The following is a 19,782-nucleotide window of genomic DNA, read 5'->3' on the forward strand; positions in this document are numbered from 1 at the left end:
TTACAGAGCGAACAAAGGCGCGCGCTTGCAGGCTGTGGCGGGTTAACCCCTTCATGAGTGACTATATTAATACCTGCTTGACTTCTTATTAGGGCCTAGGAGCACGAGTAACAGGCTGTGCCAGATATTACGCTGCCCTACGCATATTTACTTTTTTCATATCTTGTAGATAAACGCGTGTTTCCTCGTGCCTCGCCCTCATTAAGGGCTCTGGTGCTGTGTTGATAACAGGCGGACTTTAATGTGTTCTTCTCGTTTAATAAAACGTCCCCTGCTCTCAAAGCACGAGTCGTTTTTAAAAAAAATATTTTCCCTCGGTTTTTGCAGGTTTCGCCTCTTTGGCGTTTAATAGTCGGATTTTTCTACGTTTGTTACGTTATTGTTCTTGTATATCGTAGCATTTACAAATTAGTTGTGTTCTTATCGCTGTTCCGGTATTGGTGTCTTGGTTGTCTTGAAGTGTTGGGATTCGCCACTTGAGGGGATGTCTTAGTCATTTATCGTTTTTCAACTTTTCTTCGTTAGTGTATATGGTTTGAGGATGATACTCTTGGAGGGTGCTATGGACGGGTAGCACTGGTTCTTCCAACCTCCTCGGTCCGCCTCAGCATGAATTAGAGGTGTATCTTCCCAGGGGTGCGGGATTGTATGGGTTGGAACCCCTCTTTCCCCCCCCCCCCCCCCCCTGCCCCCCAAATCATATTTTACATTCAGGTCAGTCCAATCTAGCTGGGACGCAGATGGATAAGTGCCTCTTATTGTAATTGTATTATATAACGCTTACTACCCCATAAGAAGCATTAAGCCGCTTTTCGGCGAGTAGCACTCTACTCAGGAACCCAAAAAGGATTAGTGGTGAATTTGTAAAGGGAAATACGAAATTAGTTAGTAGGATGGAAATTCTTTAGAGATCATAGTAGTAGGATAAGGTTTGGGATGAGTAAATGAGAGATGGAGGGGGATGAGTTTCTAGGAGTGGATTTGGGAGAAAAGTGAGCTATCGGATGAGTCTAGGAGGAATACATGAGGGGAGGGTTTAGAAAGGCTTGTTTGGGAGAACTGAATAGTAAAAGAGGTTTGAGATGATGCAAGGAGGGGTTGTGGAGGGAAGAGTCTAGAAAGTGTTATTTTAGGGGTCATAGTAGTAGAATGGGGTTTGGGATGAGTCAGAGAGTGGAGGTAGAGGGTATATTAAGGGAAGTATAGGGTGAGATATAGGATGTGAGTTGGAGGTAAACTAAAAGTAAAAAGGAGCATAATACTTTTCTATGCATAGCTTAATTGTAAGTACAATAAGACACATTAATCAATTGCATCCAATTATTGTAATCCGGGAGTCTTTTGTGGTCTGTTTTCAAGTCCACTTTATTGAAGTTAAATTGCAAGCGTGCATCAGCCCAGCCAATGGGTTTCGCCCAACAGGACTTCATTAGGATTGGAAATAATTCTATAGTGAAACAATTGTAGATGAATATTTGATAAAAATGTGCTTATTCATGCAGTGAACTATATACATATTAAATATAAAATAATATAAGTAATATGTACATTTTTTAAGCAGACCGAACAACCTAACTAATGGTATATATTTATAAACCTATTTGTCATGCAAATTTATACAAAGGCATACACATATTGTAGATACATACATTTAATCCAAACAAATGTTTATATACACAGGGATATGATGTACATTTATGTTTGAGTGTGGTAGTTATGTGGGAAGAGCCAACACTTGAGTAGTAGTCTTCTGAAGATAAAATAGTTCTCTGGATCTTATGTTCAGGGGTAAAGAGTTCCATAGTTTGGCTGCTTGGACAGAGAAGGACGTGCCACCCATAGTTTTATTTCTTGTATGGTGGAATTTTGAGGTGAGTTGCCAATCTAGAGCGGAGGTTCTTTTGTTGAATGTGTTTAGTGATTTTTATTTCTGATGGAGAGCAGCCCTGTTCCATGAATCACTTTGTGAGCGATTCAACCAGCTTGTATGTGGATCTTCTGGCAACCGGTAACCAACCAATCAATCAATCAATAAATCGGCATTTGTAAAGCGCAGCGCGGTCGCCCAGGGGGTATCTGTTTGCTGGTTCTCCTTCGAGGTGCCAGGTCTTGAGTCTCTTTCTGAAGTCCGCCATCGAGAAGGCTATACACAGTTGGAGGGGAAGGTTGTTCCAGGTCTTGACAGTGATGTAGGCAAAGGAGTGACCACTGCTGTGACTGCGATGGGGGTGGGAAGGAGAGTGAAGAGGAGTGAAGAGGAGAGCATGTGTCTGGAGGACTGGTGGGAAGTACAGTCAAAGGTTGATGTAGGCGGGTCCTAGGTCATGGAGGGCTTTGTAGGTGTGCGTGAGGATCTTGAACTGGCATATCTTCTGGATGGGGAGCTAGTGGAGGTCTATTAGGTAAGCGGGCGATATGGGTTCATTTGGGGAGGTCCAGGATGAGTCTCGCTGCAGCGTTATGTATGGTCTGTAGTCGTCTGAGGAGCTGGGTAGAAATGCTGGCCTAGAGGGCATTGCCGTAATTGAGGTGGCTGGTGATTAGGGCCTGAGTGACCGTCTTTCTGGTGTTGGCTGGGATCCATCTGAAGATTCTGCAGACCATACAACGTGTGTGGGAGCTGGAGGAGGTGACTTAGTCGACTTGTTGTTTCATGGTTATTTGGTTGTCAAGGATGATGCTGAGGTTGCGTGCATGATCGGTCAGTCGGTGTCGGTGTGGGTACGAGTTCTGCAGGCCACCAGCTGTGGTCCCATGCAGAAGTGTTCTTCCTGAAGATCAGTAGTACAGTTATGTCAGCGTTGAGTTGGAGGCAGTTGTAGCTCATCCATTTGGTTATGTTAGTCATGGCATTGCAGAAGTTGGTTTTGGCATTGGAGGGGTACTTTGTGAGCGAGAGGATCAGTCTAGTGTCATCTGCGTAGGAGATTAAGTTGAATTCGTGGGATCTGACGACATTTGCGATGGAGGGGTCATGTAGATGTTGAACAGGGTGGGTATGAAGGACGATCCTAGTGGTACGCAGCATAGGATGTTTTTGTGTGCGGAGGTTAATAGTCAGTCGGATGCTCTGAGTGCGTCCTGTCCGGAATGAGGCGCTCCACTTGAGGGCGTTGTGCTGCATGCCTTAGTTGTAGAGTCTGTTGATGCGTTTTGTGGGAGAACGGTGCAGCAGAGAGGTGTAGAAGGATCAGGGCCACAGTTTCTGCGCAGTTGGGGTGTTTCAGTGCTGTGGTTGGCACAGAATCATCCAGATTGTGAAGCATCCAGTAAGTGGTTTTGTTCCAGGAATTCAGTGAGAGGCTGGTCGATGGCTTTCTCGAATACTTTGGCTGGGTAGAGGATCAGGGGAATCAGACAATTTTTTAGATTGATGGGATTGGCAGAGACTTTCTTTAGGAGGGGTATAACGTCTGCGTGTTTCCATCTATCTGGGCAGGTTGCAGTGGACATGGAGGAGTTGAGGATGTTGGTGATGGTGTGCTGATAGGGTTCATTGCAAGGTTGTAGAGGTGGTGAGGGCAGGGGGGTCAGTGGGCTCCCCAAATGGATGGAAGATATGATAGCTGAGGTGGTCAGAGTGGTGATTGGAGACCATGTGGTAATGGTTTGTCTGATGTTTGCTGATTGGTTAAGGTAGTTGGGTTGAGGGTGGCGATTTGGAGAATAAATTTGTTGTAGATGTTGGTGATTTTGCTGTGGAAGTAGTGCGAGAGGGTCTCTCAGAGTTCTTGGGATTGGTGTAGGGTTGGAGAATTCTTTGACTATTTTGAAGAGGTCCTTTGAGTGGTTGGCCTCAGATTCGATGCAGGTGGTGAAGGCTACATTCTTGGCTTCCTCGATGTGCCGGTGATAGTTGCTGAGGGCTGCTCTGTCAGCAGGGTTCTTAGTGGCACGCCATAGGGCAGAGGTCTTCAATCTGTGGGGCGCGACCCCCAGGGGGGTCGTGGTGTCCTGGGAAGGGGGTCGCAGATTCTGCCAGAGTGCAGTTCCTGGCGTCAGGCTGATGGAGGGTGCTCACGGCGGAGGCCGCCTAATTCACACCGAGGTGTGAAACACATCACAGCATCATTAACAAGTAAAGGTCTTTTAAAGACCTGTGATAGTACTCTGGTGTGCCTTTGTGTGTGCCCAAGCTGTTTCAGACGGGCTGACATACACGAGCTGGGGGGGGGCTGGGGGAGGAGGCTGCAGCCCTTTGAGTTTAATGGACTTAGCTGTGGGTTTATTTTTACTTTTAGTTTTAACGTTTTATATAGCACTAGTTTAGTAGGTATCAGAGCGCTTTAGAAATACACAGTAAACAGCAGAAGGACAGCAGAAGGACATTACAATCATTGGTTCAAGTCCCACGAGCCCTCATACCTGGCGCCTGTGCAGGAGAAATGTGGCTGAGAGTCTGTTCTTCACGGTGAGATGTTTTCACAGCTGGCTGCCCCCCCTCCCCCCCCCCCCTCCAAGCAGGGAGGCACAGGGATGCCCTGCCATGAGAGAGGAAGAAGGAAGACGAAGCAGAGGGATACTGACCCCCCATGAGAGATGCACAGACAAGGTGGGTGAATGAATGATGGGTGGATGGATGGATGAAAGGGTGGACGGATGAAATGTATGGTTGGATGAAAGGGGCTGTATGGATGGACGGATGGAAGGATGAAAGGGTGGACGGATGTGTGAAAAGGTGGGTGGATGAATGATGAGTGTATGGATGTAAAGATGAAAGGGTGGATGGATGGATGCAGGATGGATGGATGTGTGAAAAGGTGGGTGGGTGGATGAAAGGGTGGATGGAAGGATGAAAGGGTAGTTTGGATGCGGGATGGATGTATGGATGGATAAAAGGTTGCATGGATTAATGATGGATGGATTTTTGAAAAGGTGGGTGGATGAGTGATGAGTGATGGGTGAATGGATGGATGTAAGGGTGGATGGATGTAGGAAGGATGTAAGGATGAAAGTGTGGGTGGATGGATGAAGGATGGATGTATGGATGGATAAAAGGTTGCATGGATGAATGATGGATGCATGGATGGATGTGTGAAAAGGTGGGGGATGAATTATGGATGGGTGGATGGATGGATGAAGAATGGATGTATGGATGAAAGGGTGGATGGATATATGGATGGAATAATGAAAGGGTGGATGGATGGATGTATGGATGGAAGGATGAAAGGGTGGATGGATGAAAGATGGATGTATGGATGGATAAAAGGTTGCATGGATGAATGATGGATGGATGGATGTGTGAAAAGGTGGGGGATGAAGGATGGGTGGGTGGATGGATGGATGAAAGGGTGGGTGGATGAAGGATGGATGTATGGATGAAAGGGTGGATGGATATATGGATGGAATAATGAAAGGGTGGATGGATGAAGGATGAATGGAAGGATGAATGGAAGGATGAAAAGGTGGATGGATGAAGGATGGATGGATGGATGTATGGATGGATGGATAAAAGGTTGCATGGATGAATGATGGATGGATGTGTGAAAAGGTGGGTGGAAAAATGATGGGTGGATGGATGGGCGGGTGGATAGGTAAAGGATGGATGTATGGATGGAAGGATGAAAGGGTGGATGGATGATGGATGTATGGATGGATAAAAGGTTTCATGGATGAATGATGGATGGATGGATGTGTGAAAAGGTGGGTGTGTGGATGGACGGGTGGATAGGTAAAGGATGGATGTATGGATGGAAGGATGAAAGGATGGATGGATGAAGGATGGATGTATGGATGGAAGGATGAAAGGGTGGATGGATGAAGTATGGATGGATGTGTGGAAGTGTGGGTGGATGAATGATGGATGGATGGATGTGATTAGGTCTTACGGGCGCATTTATGGTTGTCGATAGTTGTTTATGATGAGGAGTACCAGTTTCTAGAATCTTTTTTTGTCGGAAGGGGGTCCTTTCGCCTAAAAAGGTTTTACAAGGGGGTCTCGGCATCAAAAAGTTTGAAGACCTCTGCCATAGGGCCTTCAAGCCAGGGGAGATGTAGACTTGTGACTTTACATGTAGGAGTAGTCTGGCAGCAGAGTTGTGAATCTGTTCTAGTATTTTCATAGTTGGTAAAGATGATCCATAGTAGAGGCTATTGGCTTAATCGAGTTAGACAGTAAAAGAGATCTAGTAGCCTGGACCTTGTGTGGAAATCCCAGGTGGTTGGAAGATGCGTTGCAGCGTTTATATAGTAATGAAGCTTGATCTTTCTAGTTGCCCACTAAGGCATTTATTGTGACCCCCGGAGTGAAATACACTTTTCTGGTGAAAATTAGATTGCGGTATTTTGCCATTTTGTTGGCCTTCCTTGAAGTTTATCCAGTTCTCAAAATTGCATCAGAAGTGTAGTGTAGATGTATATCTTATATGTGGAGTAGTGTATTCCATTCTGTTAGTCCATAACCAAAAAGATAAAGCATACTAAAGACTATGATACTGGCATCCCTAAATGTTGAATGCATAACCTACAGCAAACACTTTTGAGGGCAGGCCATGTGCCGTAGGCCCTTGCCTCTCCCTCACGTGGTTATAATAGGATGACCTTTTATCTGACACTCAATGACTCATGTTAGAGCTGCACACACAGCAGATTATTTTCACAATGGTGCTTCTCGTGTTGGGACTCAGGACAGACACTGATCCAGGCAGCCAGTGAAAGTCAGATCAAACCGGTTAGGTTAGATGTGCTCCGCCGTTGCACTAACTCTCCTCTACCCACCCTCATCACCTGAATGGGCAACTGTGGCTACTAGCGCAGCACTGCCAGTGGCTCACACCCAAAGGAGGATAGTGCAGCGCTGGTAGAAGCAAGAGAGAGCAATGAATGCAGGCCTGCCCCAAGCTTAGCTGGTCCTTGCTAGATGTTCTGGAAGTAACGTGGGGGTTGGCGTTGTGGTTGCTCAGTGGCCTAATGCATCCACTCAAAGAATGTGTGTTTGCTCTTTTGATCTTGGCTTTAAAGCCCAGGAGGTTCTCTCAGCCCTTCATCCTTCTGAGGGCGATAAAATGAGTAACATTGAGTTCAGTAATAATACACATCTTTTAGAAAGCAACACATTGCCCCAAGCGTTGAAAGTACACTTTACTAATAAGTTCTTATCCAGCATTTTGTCCTCTTGAGGGCTTGTTCTTCCATCAATTGCCACTGATCATATTGGAACCCCTTTCTTTAATTCTGATCTCCTCCATTTGCTTTGCTACTATGTAAGGGGCCCATTACTATAGTGCAAGGATTCTTGGTTTGGAATTTTCCTCTCCCACCATCTCGCTTCAGCCACACCCCAACTTTGTTTCACATCGGTATGACCTTTGAATCAATGCGTCTGTCCACTGCCTGTCCTTTTTAGTTGGATACACAATGGTGCTTGTTGGGAAATCTCAGGCTCACACCCCCTAATATTCACTAAGACACACCCCTGGCATTAATTCCACAGAAACCCTGGCTTTAGTAGACTTATTCCCTCTTCCCACAAGTGTGGTAGAGTACTGCACACTATACACCATAACTTGTGCAGCAAGGGAAATAAAGAGTCAAACGTTTTAGAACTAGGGATTGTACCTGTTAACACATGAGGGGCCCTTGGTGGCAACTCTTTGTGTGTTAAGATAGCTGTGGTGCCACACTACTTGCCAGTTTAGAGTCTGGTATTCCATTAATGCAGCAACACTAGGACATGGTAGTAGTAACTACATTAGCCTGGAGTTACGCAGATAAAGTTTGCAACTAAACCTCATCAGCCATTTTCTGTTGGACCAGAAGTTGGAATAGTGACTGTTACAATTTTTTTCAATGCATATTATTTTGTCATTTGTGCTTCTTCCCCACGCCAGAATAGCTGCCTGACTTTGCAACTCTAGCTCAGTTTTGCAATATTACTGCTATGGGCTGCTTAAGGATATTTTAACAGCAGAGGACTCTGTGACTTTATTTTCTTGGCCGCTGTCTACTAACTGACAATGAATCCCTTTTGGAAGATTTGTTTTCTGCACTATTGCCTTGAACATTACCCTCCTGTCACAACAACCTGAAGGCGAAACGTGGGCATGCTTTGCAAGTGGCTGGTTGTCTAGAGCAATGGAGTTCTATAGGGACTTCTGATGTGAAGGCCAATGAGGCATAGAAGATAGCCTTGTGGATTAAGCATGTGGATATTCCTTTGATGCATGCATCAATGGGTAGTCTGTGTGTGGATCAAAGAACTGTGGTGATGAGTTGTTTTTATTTGGCATTTTGTGTGATCTTGGCTCCACTTAGTGTTACAAAGAGATATTCCGACATTGTCAGTTCTTGGACAAAAGCTGTGAAGTCCTGTTACACGAGGAACCTTATAGCTGTTCAGTAGAACTGCTGGAATGCGCATGATTCTAATTTGGTTTGAACCCAGTTCATTGTGGTTAAGGTGGAGTCGAAAGAGAAGCTTAGTGGTTTGCTTGCTTAACCTTGGTTGACAGTGGTTCTGTTACGTGGAGCATGTGGTTTTGCACAACCTGATTAATATTTGTTCTTCCAGAAGCAATTGTGGTTGTTTACAAAGCTATATCCTCTGGGTGCCTAGAGGTAAAACAAAAATATGACTAACAAACATTCTTCATGAGGCAATAACAGATTACCTGCTTCCTTTGAGTTTTTATTTTATTTTTCTAAAACGTTATGCTCTGTTCCTCCTCCGGCTGATGTTTTGGCCAGAATGATCATTGACGATGGGTGTCTGGATGAACTTTCTAAACAAAATGTTTAGCACCTTTTTTATTTAGTTTTTTACTCTTTCTGTCTGGGTGATTTAAGAGTGTCAGAAAATTGGAAGCTGGAATCTTTTATGACGTTTTTCATGGCTTCAGTGCCTCCATTATGGAAATGGATTTGTATACATACAGTGGCTGGAGTGAACCTTTTCACCCTGCGAGAGACTCGCTTCATCTTCTGCAGGACTAAACTCTCCATTTAAATATATTGCCTCTTCTTCATATCTATATTCTGACAAAAGTAGCAGCTTTTTTGTTTTCATCTAATGGCACCTTTACTGTTGTGCTTTGTAAGTATACTTGGGCCACATTTTAAATCGGCAAAAACCACAGGTGATGGACAGAATGCAGAACAATGTCATACATTCACCCCAGTACAGACATCTGGGCCTAAATCCATCGTTTTTTTGTACTCCACACCACCTCAGTTCAGACATGGCCATATGCAAATCAGTCTGACCCTGTGCCTCATGGGAACAGTCCAGCCCGAACTGCCAAGACATGCCTTCCCTGGACCGGAAACAAGCTTCCGAGGACTGGTTTCTGGCATTCCAGCCGTCTTCAGCCCGGCTTGCTTGAATCCAGTGGTGTGGAGAGAATGGGACTCGCGTCTGAGCATACCCATCCCACTCGGGGAGACAAATGCAAAAAACACAGGTGATACTGGGGTGAATGTATGACATTGTTCTGCATTCTGTCCATCAACTGTGGTTTTTGAATTTGTCACCCCCAGTGGGATGGGTATGCGCAGACGTGAGACTGATTTGCATATGGCCATGTCTGAACTGGGTTGCGGTGGAGTGCAAAAAACAATGGATTTAGGCCCAGATCTCTGTACTGGGGTGAATGTATGACATTGTTCGGCATTCTGTCCGTCAACTGTGGTTTTCACATTGTAAATCGGCGGCACCACAATATTTTTGCTCCACTATTATGCTTTTTCTTAGTATTTTCCCTAATACTTCTCATCTTCTATTACTCGTCACAAAGGAGTATACATTTGCTTGGAACGTTAACTTTTATGCCATATTTGCAGGTTATGTTTTTAAGCCAATTTATTTGCAATTTATTTTTTTCATTCTGTATAGTCTCAGGCTCGGAGTCCAAGAGTTTCCATATTACTGGAAACTGTGTACATAGCTTCCAGTCAGTTATTCTGACCCATTTGTGTTTGTTGTGTTGCTTTCACCCACTAAAAGTTTACATCGAGCCATAGGGTTACCGGCTACACTTAGAACTATATGGTGAAATCTAGATCATTAGTATTCCATCACCCCCAATTGTGTCTACATATTTAGTAAAGCATCTGCAATTCACAATACCCTTGGTAACATGGTTGTTATTTTTGGCATAACAATGTTGCCGTATTGTGTATTGTTGTTTAGCTATTCAATTTACAATCTCTACTTCCATCCACAGACCGTACTTTCATTTTCAGTGGCACGCGTTCTTGTTGTTAGTCTGTCTGTGTATGCTGTCTTTTTAAGCATGTGATGGCCACCTTGAAAATAATGCCTATAAGAAGCCCATGCCTCCTCCAGTTCTCAACCTCGGGATTTTTGCTACAAATAGATGTCTCTATTTAGCAGGGGTTGTGGGGGCATCTTTTTATCTTGCTATTTCACCCTGAGAATATTGGGTCTTGGTGCCTGATCTCTCGCTTGAAAGTTGTAACCTAATATGTGTGTATGGACTATTTTAGTAGGGATATACGCCTCCTTTAGTTTTTCTTATTTGCTTTGTTAGTCCCCGTTTTAGATTTGCTTCTTTACACCTTTCCTTATTTTGAGTGAGGGAACTGGTGCAGCATGCATTGCTCGTTTATTTTGCGGTCTTCCTGTTGGTGTTTCTTTAAATTTTAAATGTCTTCCTCCTTGATTGTTATTGATTTTACATTCTTGTCAAGGCTACACTCCATTTTAACGGCATTGAGAAGGTATTTGTCATTTCTGAACGGTGTAGTCAGGTGGTTGCCACAGGAGCTGTTAAAGGGCCTCCATAAATACTACTTGTGACGTCCGTGTGTCTCTCCGTTTCCTGGGGTGGAGGTCACATCCGTATCGGAGGTCATAGTCTGTTTAGAGCTATGCAGAGCTGGAGTGGTGCCAAATGGACACCTCGGAATGATGCTTGCTCAAGCACTGGCTGGATTTATAATCCCTTTCGTTTTCTAGTTCCGGCTGCTCGTGGTTAGCCTTTGTTTAACTGGAATGTCGATAGTTCGATGACTATATATGTAAAGGCATTTGAAGATTCAAGGGTTCGAGATCCTTTTATGTTATGTCTTACTTTTTTCAATAATTGATCCATTTTGTAATGTGATTGCAGCCTTTCTTGCAGCTGTGATGGTCGATCTGTAGAACAGTAATTGGCCTTTAGTTCCATTACATTCTTACTCGATCTGATGTTGTTTATTTCCCATAACTGTAGCCTGTGTGGATGTGTCTTATTCTGAGCACGTTCCTGCGCACAGTTCGACATTTGTAAGTAATGAATTAAGAGGATTGTAGTTTTCATGGCAAAAGGTAGAGTTGAGTTGTTTGCAGGTTGCGCCGTATTTATTGCTCGAGATTACCAGCCAGTCATAAGATCTGGGATTTTGTGTTGCAGGTATTTGCTCTGAAAGAACCTGGAGTATGAATATTAATTACTTGAGGGTAAACTGTTTTGGGACCTCTTCGCCTTCCATTTGGTAGCAGGCCGCAAATGTTGCCTTCAAGGTCGTTACTGTTTCCATGCACAGTTTATTTTTATATTTCTTGTAGAAAATTGTTCAGATACCTGTAGAGTGATCTGTTTTTTGTTCCCACCTGCGGTCATTGCTTTTCTTCTACAATCAGGCATTTTTAGGATTTCTGGCCCGAAATGGTGATAGCATTTCTAAAACTGTTAAAATAAAAAAATGGTGCTCCTTTTGTTGTTTGGGTGGGGGAATAACTTGTTCTATCTAGGTGGGTCCAGTCCCCTTCACTGAGGATGGATGTGTAGCACAGAGCGTCTGTGGTTTCACTATTGTTACTGGGTAAGCGCTTCTTTCCAGCAGTGCTGTCTTTATTAGGGAAATCCCATCTGATTTCCGGGTCTGGATTGTTACCTTCAAGGACAGTCCCTCAAGAGTGAGTTATTATCTTTAGTCTGGACTGACTCCATGGTGCCGGGAAGCGCAGATCTGGCATGGAGGAGGGTGTTAGTACTCTGGGGTCAATCATACAGACTTTTATTAACTAGCCTCGTCTGTGGGCAAATCTTCATACTGGCCATGGCAGCTCCAGACACTGGAACTGATGTCTGAAGGATATGCTGCTCTTGGCATCAGCGTTTGCAAAGCACAAGTTTGCTTTTCCAGGCGATTTGTGAGTTAAAAAAAAATATTGTTGCTACTTCTCAAGTACCTAGGATTAAGCCCTCCATTTTGTCCTTCTGTACTCTAATCGCTGATGAGAAAGTAGGTTGAAGGGTATCCATATAAAGGGGCACATGAAATGCTGCAGCATTCAGTCTGCCACCTTTGGTTGTACTGCCCAGGACTGTAAACCAAGCTCATAGTGATAAACGGCAATGCACAGATTGCCAGATTTGGTTGAGGGCTCACAGTCTCTTGCCTGCAGACTTGATCATAGATCTAGCTGTTAACCAAATTGCAATGTAAGCACTAAACATTTGTTTGAGTCTTGCCACAGCCCACAGTTTTGCTTTTCTGTTCATTTTAATGTGATACATGAATATCTATAGCTTTCCAAACTAAAGCTCCTATTATCACCTTGACCTTTGAGTGTTGCTGCTTTGTTTCATCCAATTGTGTGTTTCATATACTTATTAGTATCCTTATCACCTCATTTCGTAAGAATTGAATCTCTAAAGATTGTGCCGTTGTTGCGTTTCATATCCTTATTGCCTTCTTTAGTAAGACCTGGATCTCTACGGGATAGCGTAGTTTGTGAATATCGGATCCTTATCACCTCTTTTACCTTTAGTAAGACCTGGATCTGTAAAGGGATTGCCAAATTGGTGTGTTTGATATCTAAGACTTGGAACTCTAAGGGACGGTGAGGTCGAGCAGTCAAGCACATTTGGCACCTATTGAGCAGTGAAGTAGTACCTGGGCCCAGGGGACCTCAACAGTAAATGACAGTTAATCACCAGAGAACTGCCTATGTCCACTTGCCACCACAAGACCGGATAAAAAAAAGGCTAAATAAGAACTTCGAGAAAAATTTTTACATCCCTGTTCCTCACTATTGTTGTCTATTGAAGTTTTGAGCAGATTAATTTCTGTTTGTGGTGCTAGGTGTATATTGGGCAAGGAAAATAATGAATTAATTTTGAACCCATACAATGGCGACTGTTCCACTCATGACACCATAACTTTGAGATCAGCGAGCACTGCCTTACATTAGGAAAGGCTGTTGCTGCTGCAGACAGGACCTTTCCTTGTGCCTGTTTCTGAAGACCTCATTGGTAATGGCTGTGAGGTTCAGGCTGACTGCCTTTTTGGAGCATTCTGGAAGAGCTGCAGAGGCGGCCCGTGAGGACTCAGAGGACACTTTGCATTGCAGACGGTGTAGGGTTGTGTTAACCCACGTGGAGGGGAGGGGAGGCGGTTTCAAGACCGACCACTGTTGTATTGATTCGAAAGTGATATTTGTCTGAGTTGAAAGTGAACAATGAAGGGGTGGCGGGTGCAGGAGGCCTCATCACATTATTTTGGTCTGGGTCCCACAAAAGCCAGCACAGTGATTAATTTGTGAAAAATGAAGTGCCAGGGCCCCCGAGGAGTCCACTGCAGCTGGCACCGCCCCAGCTTCTGCCAAATGCCAATGACAACAGTACCGATGTGCTAGTTTAAAGTACATTAAATAGCCATTGAGGTCTTCGGCAAAACAAATTGGCACACAGAGCCACCATGTGGTGGATAAATGTAGGCTGGTGTTTAGGAAAAGTTGCCGACGCCAAACACCGGCATAAATTCAATATTGATTAATAACATCCCTGCTGGTGAGTTTGAGCCGATGCTCCACATTGAACAGAAGTAGTTCTTAGTATGCATGTTGGTTTGGAAGGCACTCCTCATCTCACCACTTGGGCCCACCCCTCAACTATGGTATTTACCAGGGGCCAATGGAGTGATTTGAATGAAATGTGTTCCCCCTGGTTTCTTACTTGATTCTGATGGAGTTAGAAGTGGATGGTGCAGCAGGTTCACTGATTAAATGGAAACATCTGTAATACGTCCTTTTCACCTTGGAGCATACACTTTGCGTTCCATCAATAATACTATTTGATATATTGAAAGATTACAAAGTGAGGCAGAATTGAACATTTTCCTACACACTACCCAGAGGAAGCTTACCATGAATGTCAAATGCTGCTATCCTGGCAACTTTCCATTTACTAAGTCATTTGAAAGTTAAGGCAAAATATTTGTTGGTCAGAGTAGCTTGAGCCAACGATAGCCGAATGAGTATATCAGCATTTGTTTTTTCAATGTCAAGAAGTAACTAAAACACATTCTTGTAACTGATTAAAGTTTTATCAATAATGTAACTGTTTTTGGCAGGTTGACAAATACCTCTATCACATGCGCCTCTCTGATGAAGTGCTGCAAGATATCTCGGATCGGTTTCGCAAAGAGATGGAAAAGGGACTTGGAGCTGGGACAAATCCGACTTGTTCTGTGAAAATGCTTCCAACGTTTGTTCGATCTACTCCAGATGGCACAGGTAAATTCGCAAACAGTGGATTTGTAGTCTTCTAAACTAATATGAACGCTTCATTCACATCTTAACACCAGCCATGCCTGGCCGTTGGTAACTATGATCATTGCTGGGTCTTCCTTACTTTGAAATGTAATGTCCACATTTTCAGTCCGTATATATTGTTATTTTGGAGAACCTGCCACTTACGTGTATGATTTTATTTTCCTTAATGCAGCGAATGGTATCATGGTCTAGGGAGATTATTTTGCACCTCGTACATGAATCCCATGTTTTCATTCACTGGCAAAACATTTATTGGTTCGCGGAGATTTTTTACCGTTTTGCGGAGATTTGTGTAACGCGATTACGCAAATTCCGCCCACCTCTAGTTGTTTTTGAGGTGCTTTATGTGGGTCAAACTGGTTCAAGAACAAACAAAAAATTAAACGCATGTTTCACATACATGTAGAGAAAATAAATATCAATCTTCCGTCTAAATTATGAAAGCTGTACATTATAGTATTACATCATAGCTAGACATTATTCAGCAGTAATCTATCATTACTTTATTATCAAATACTAGTAAAGGTGGTAGAATGTAGGTGAGCAAACAAGGAAAATGGGAAGGGGAATAGAAGAATAAACAAGAATTGGCATAGCCAATAGGTCTCGCCTTTGGGACATTATAAGTCTTTAGTTATCCAGCACAATATCCATGGTGCAACAACATCAAGTGTTGCATGGCTAAACACTTATAAGATCCCAAAGGTGAGACCTATTGGCTATGCCAATGCTTGTTTTTATTGTAGCAGATGCATCGTTAACATTCCACCTAGCAGAAGACCTACCTGAGTAAATAACAGTAGAAACGTATTACTGTAATAGACTACCAGGGCTTCTCTCTGGAATAAGGATTTCTTTGTTGCATCTTTTGATATCATTTATGTGTTCTAAAGTTATAGTGTGTTATGGTTAAGGCCATTTGAATTATATGGCTGTGGAAGTTCAGAAAAGTTAAATTATGCAGTCAAATGTTGCACATTTTGCTGCAGTATTTCACTTTATTATCAATTTAACACCCTTTCTGGGTAAATATTACATCTCATTATCTGTTTAACACTTCAATTCAGGAACCACAAACTAATAGGTGCCCAGCTAACCTTTGCAAATGGACTACCAGTAACCTTTGCTTCAGTTGAGTTAGAATTTTTTTATTGTAATCTGCATATTATGAAGCATGTGGTGGATTATGTGGCAAGTGCGGCAGATCCACAATGAAGCTGATAACAGGCGGCTTCAGAATTACATAATTTATTTGGCTCTGATTATGGTATTGCTTATTTCCTTGTGGATATCTGCCACTGCTGGGTAGCCCCGGGTGTAGGCAGATGACACTGCTAATTGATTTGAAATGGCACTGTCTGTCTTCAGCCGACCTTGAATGTTTCCCCAGAAAGACAAACCTTGTCCACAGGTGGAAAGAGAAGTGCGGAACTGTATATATATTCGGTTGTTTTAAAACAATGTGGTTTGATTCTGATCCAGTATTATTTGACTTTAAATCATGTCTGCAGAATCAGTGGCCATTCGCAGTCAGGCACACTCTCTTGGGCAAGGCTGTCCTGCCTAGTGGGAGGTCAACACCAGACCTTAGCGCCTCCCAGAGTACTCTCAGGATCTCGCTCCTTGCAACAGCAGCAGATCGAGCACAAAATTGTCCTGCTACAAAAATATAGTAGCCAGAATATTTGCAACAGAAATTCAGCGAAAATAAATATATAACTCGCCTCACTTACTGAAAACCGTGCCTTGAAGAAACGGTTCACAACATCTCTTTCCTTCTTTCATTTAGTTGCTTCCCTGTGAAATGGATCCAAAAAAGAACCAGCGCGCGCCTGGTGCTGAAAAAAACTAAACATAAACTAGATGGGAGAGGAAGAGGCAGCAAGGGAGAGGAGGGGGCCTGCGGCTGTTCAGGAACCATAGGTTAAAGCTCGATTCCGCAAGGGAATCGCCAAACGTGCACACGTTGCATCCAAAGCAATGCAATGCGTGCACGTTTTTGACTGAAAAACAATTCATTGCTGAAGGCCTTTTTCCTATGTAGCGCATGCGTGTTGCGTAGGCTAGACCTCAAAAGGGAAGTGGCTCGGGAAGATTGACGTGGTCACTGCAGCTTACCTGACAATTTTGCAAAATCCATGGGAACGATGGACTAGTTAAAAAAAAAAAAAAAAAAAAAAAAAAAAAAAAAGTAGAAAGATAGGACCATCTGTTTTGATTCGCTCTTTTTATGAAGTCTCTATTCACTGGTCAAGTTTCTCAAAGAGTATCACACCTGTGCATATATTTGTTAATTTGAAGGACATCCTCTCTTTCAAGGTGGCTCCATCTTAAAAGAAGGTTAAGCTGGGGAATTTCAGTTTTTCGAAAAATTCCCTTCAAATCGAGACACCTCTGAATGCAATAGTTCGGGCACGGAAGCATGTTGGGATACCATGCCTGTATCTCGCGTACTAGTAGAGTTAATTTGGTTATTTTGCGTTTGGCTGGTGGCAGTGGAGAAGAGACTATTTGGTTTTTATATTTAGGCCATGACTGTCGCAAAGCCGCTATCAAAGCAGACGGTGTTCTTGAAGAAACATCATTCATTGACCTTGATGGGGCAAGTCAATCGTATGAAGCAGTAAATTCCAACTCCTTTGCCTTTTAACTTTCATCAGAGAAATCCTGTCCTGTGGAACCAATGACTCATTTTGAGTCTCCAGCTTTATTAGAAGGGGATCTTGCTTTGGAACCTAGTGATAACAAAGCTTATGCAACGGCTATAATTGAGAGTAGCTCGAAAACGGACCCTCTTGTAATTTTATGTCACTCAATATGAGCTTGAGTCTGCTGTGGAGCTCTTATATTTGTGTTTGTACTAGAGGAAACTGAACCGACTGTACCTCATGATTGCCACTTTACTGTAAGCTGTCAGGACCCAGCAGCTACGTGCGCATTAGACCAGCGCTCTTCATGCCAAAATATTGATGTTTATGCTTCCTCTTGTAAGCTGAAGGGCACAGCCTCCGCTCCAAATTTAACCAGCCCTACACATGAGCCGGATCTGACTCCTTCTGGCCCCAAGTGAGGATTAATGTTGTTTACTTCACTTTCCGACTAAATGGCTCCACCCTCAACTAGCGATGATGTGGACTACATCTAACTGACTCACAATATACTAGACTGACAGTTCAAGTGAGTATACTGCAAGCTTCTGCAGGGTCAGTCTCTGTAATTCACACTAAAATTCAGCATTCGAATAGCTTCACATCCGCCATTCTGCCTTTATACTAGATTCCTCCACACGGTTGTGCACTGACTATAGATAAACGTATACCCCTTATCTTGCATTGGCTAACGTACGATCTGAGGCTGTGCCATTAAGTAGTATTACAGATCAAAATGTGCGGCCCACCACCATCCATCAGAACCAGCCCATGCCTCATTGACTCCATGATTGGTAAATCCGACCAGGAGAGAGAAGGCATGTAACTTTATGAATAGTTTCTGGGCGCCCAAGACCTTTTTGTTACAACTGTTTTTCAACCTTACCTTTTGCAAACTTCTAAGTAGCTTTTGGTATCTGAATTCGCCTGTAATCTTCCGGTCCCCAAGCCCCTCAAATGTGTCCCAGATAGTATTTTTTGTGTTACCTACCTTACTCATTTTTTACTCATCTTGTCCGTTTCTTTATAACATAGTTATCTGCTTCTGCAGGAGATCCTTGGGTAGGCGTTGCACCCTTAGTCTGAGACACTAGGAAGAGCAGGTCAGCTGTGTTCTGAACCTTTGCATTTCCTTGCGTTGTTGGAATGTCATGGCAAGACCGTGAGAACAGGTGAAATGTAAAATCATTTGTGATCTGCATGGTGTTGCTGGTAATTGTGCCCCCCAGATGGTCTTTGCCGTTATCGTCTCTATTTGACATATCCTGAGTACTGGCCCAATCTCCGCTCCTTGGAATAGTCAATGATGCCACAAGCTGGTCCTATATGTGCACAGCACACATAGTGCCTTTTTGTCAGCTGCTAGAAGTCTGGAGTTGGGTGGCCCAAATAAAAATGGTGCCTAGATGCTGTGAACAAATGGCTCCTATGTGTGTTGACTTTCAGGTACAGGGTCCTCAGCCAGCTCTTGTACTGTGCTGACACTGGACAACTGTGCTGTGCTTCTGTATGCGAACTACACTTTGAGAGGTCCCCATGGGAACTGGCACAATTACAGCTGTAGATAGTCTTGGAAAGAATCCCTTGGTGGATCAGGTATCACAACGTAAGGGTTGAGGTGACTCCTACGCTGAAAATGTGTTATTTATAATTGTGCTAGAGCTTCTTCTAGAGCGGCAGGGGCACAAACCGGTACCATTCAGGGAAATCCTAAAAAGCATTGTATAATCCTGGGGAGGCAGCAGAGCTTGGGGTAAAGTCCAATAAACGATGGGAATGACCAGTCTGGGATGGAGTCTAGCATGCTGGGCTCCGGGAGCAGGGGTGGCCAGCACACTCGTGGGTAAGGGTAAGGGGATTGCTCGCAGGCTGCTTAAAAAAAAAAAAGTACCTTGCTGCTGCCTCCGCCGGGTCCCGCGTCTTCTCTCCTGCGTGCCTGTGTCTGACTCCAGTTCAGAACAGGAAGCAAGCAGCCAGGCTCCCACCTCTGAACAAATCGCAATGCTCCAATGGAGCGTTGTCAGTGGTCTGTGTGCCGTGACACGGCGCTCAGCCAGGAGCTGTCGGGGTGGGCCTGTTCTCCATGCATGTTGTAATGCAGCCTGCATGGAGAACAGGGGCGTGTGCATGACTGTTTTGGGTGGCCAGAGAGAGCCGACCAAATAGTCATTGTGCACAGGAGTGACTACCACTACTCCCATGCAGTTCTGCCCTGACCCCTCACGCAGTGCTGCAGCAGAACCCCAAAAAAAACGTTCCGTTATTATCATTTGGTTTTTCCTTTCTTTGCTGCTCCTGGTAGTAGAGCGGCGCTCCTCCGCCTTAGCAGAGGAGCCGCCACTGCCTGATTCCTTTGTGGTCCAGACCTGAAGAAGAAAAAAAAGCATTCTCGCTGGTTGTGTGAAACCTGGGTACTCTGCTTACACTGTTCTGCTGTGCCCTTCCATATTCATTAGAGCTGTCCGATGGGCAACACAAACCAATTCAACACTGATAGATTTGCAAGAACGAACCTTTCTGAAATTATTGACCTTCAAAAGGCCTTCAGGGACTGGCACAAAAGGAGACTTCCTGGTATGCATCAGCAGCACGGGGACTTAGCGGTGACCCCGCCTGCTGGATCGTGGGTCTGGG

The 19,782-nt window shown here is 44.0% G+C and overlaps 1 protein-coding gene across 1 annotated transcript in view; it reads left to right on the plus strand.

Moving 5' to 3' along the window:
• Positions 1-19,782, plus strand: part of LOC147663374 (hexokinase-2) — a 194,893-nt gene that overhangs the window by 29,050 nt on the left and 146,061 nt on the right. Inside the window, exon 2 of the mRNA XM_086950488.1 lies at positions 14,299-14,461. Within this exon, the coding sequence (XP_086806614.1) occupies positions 14,299-14,461 (163 nt within the window). The remainder of the gene's footprint in view (positions 1-14,298; positions 14,462-19,782) is intronic.

Source organism: Lissotriton vulgaris, unplaced genomic scaffold (genome assembly GCF_964263255.1).
Source record: "Lissotriton vulgaris unplaced genomic scaffold, aLisVul1.2 SCAFFOLD_1239, whole genome shotgun sequence".
NCBI lineage: Eukaryota > Metazoa > Chordata > Amphibia > Caudata > Salamandridae > Lissotriton > Lissotriton vulgaris.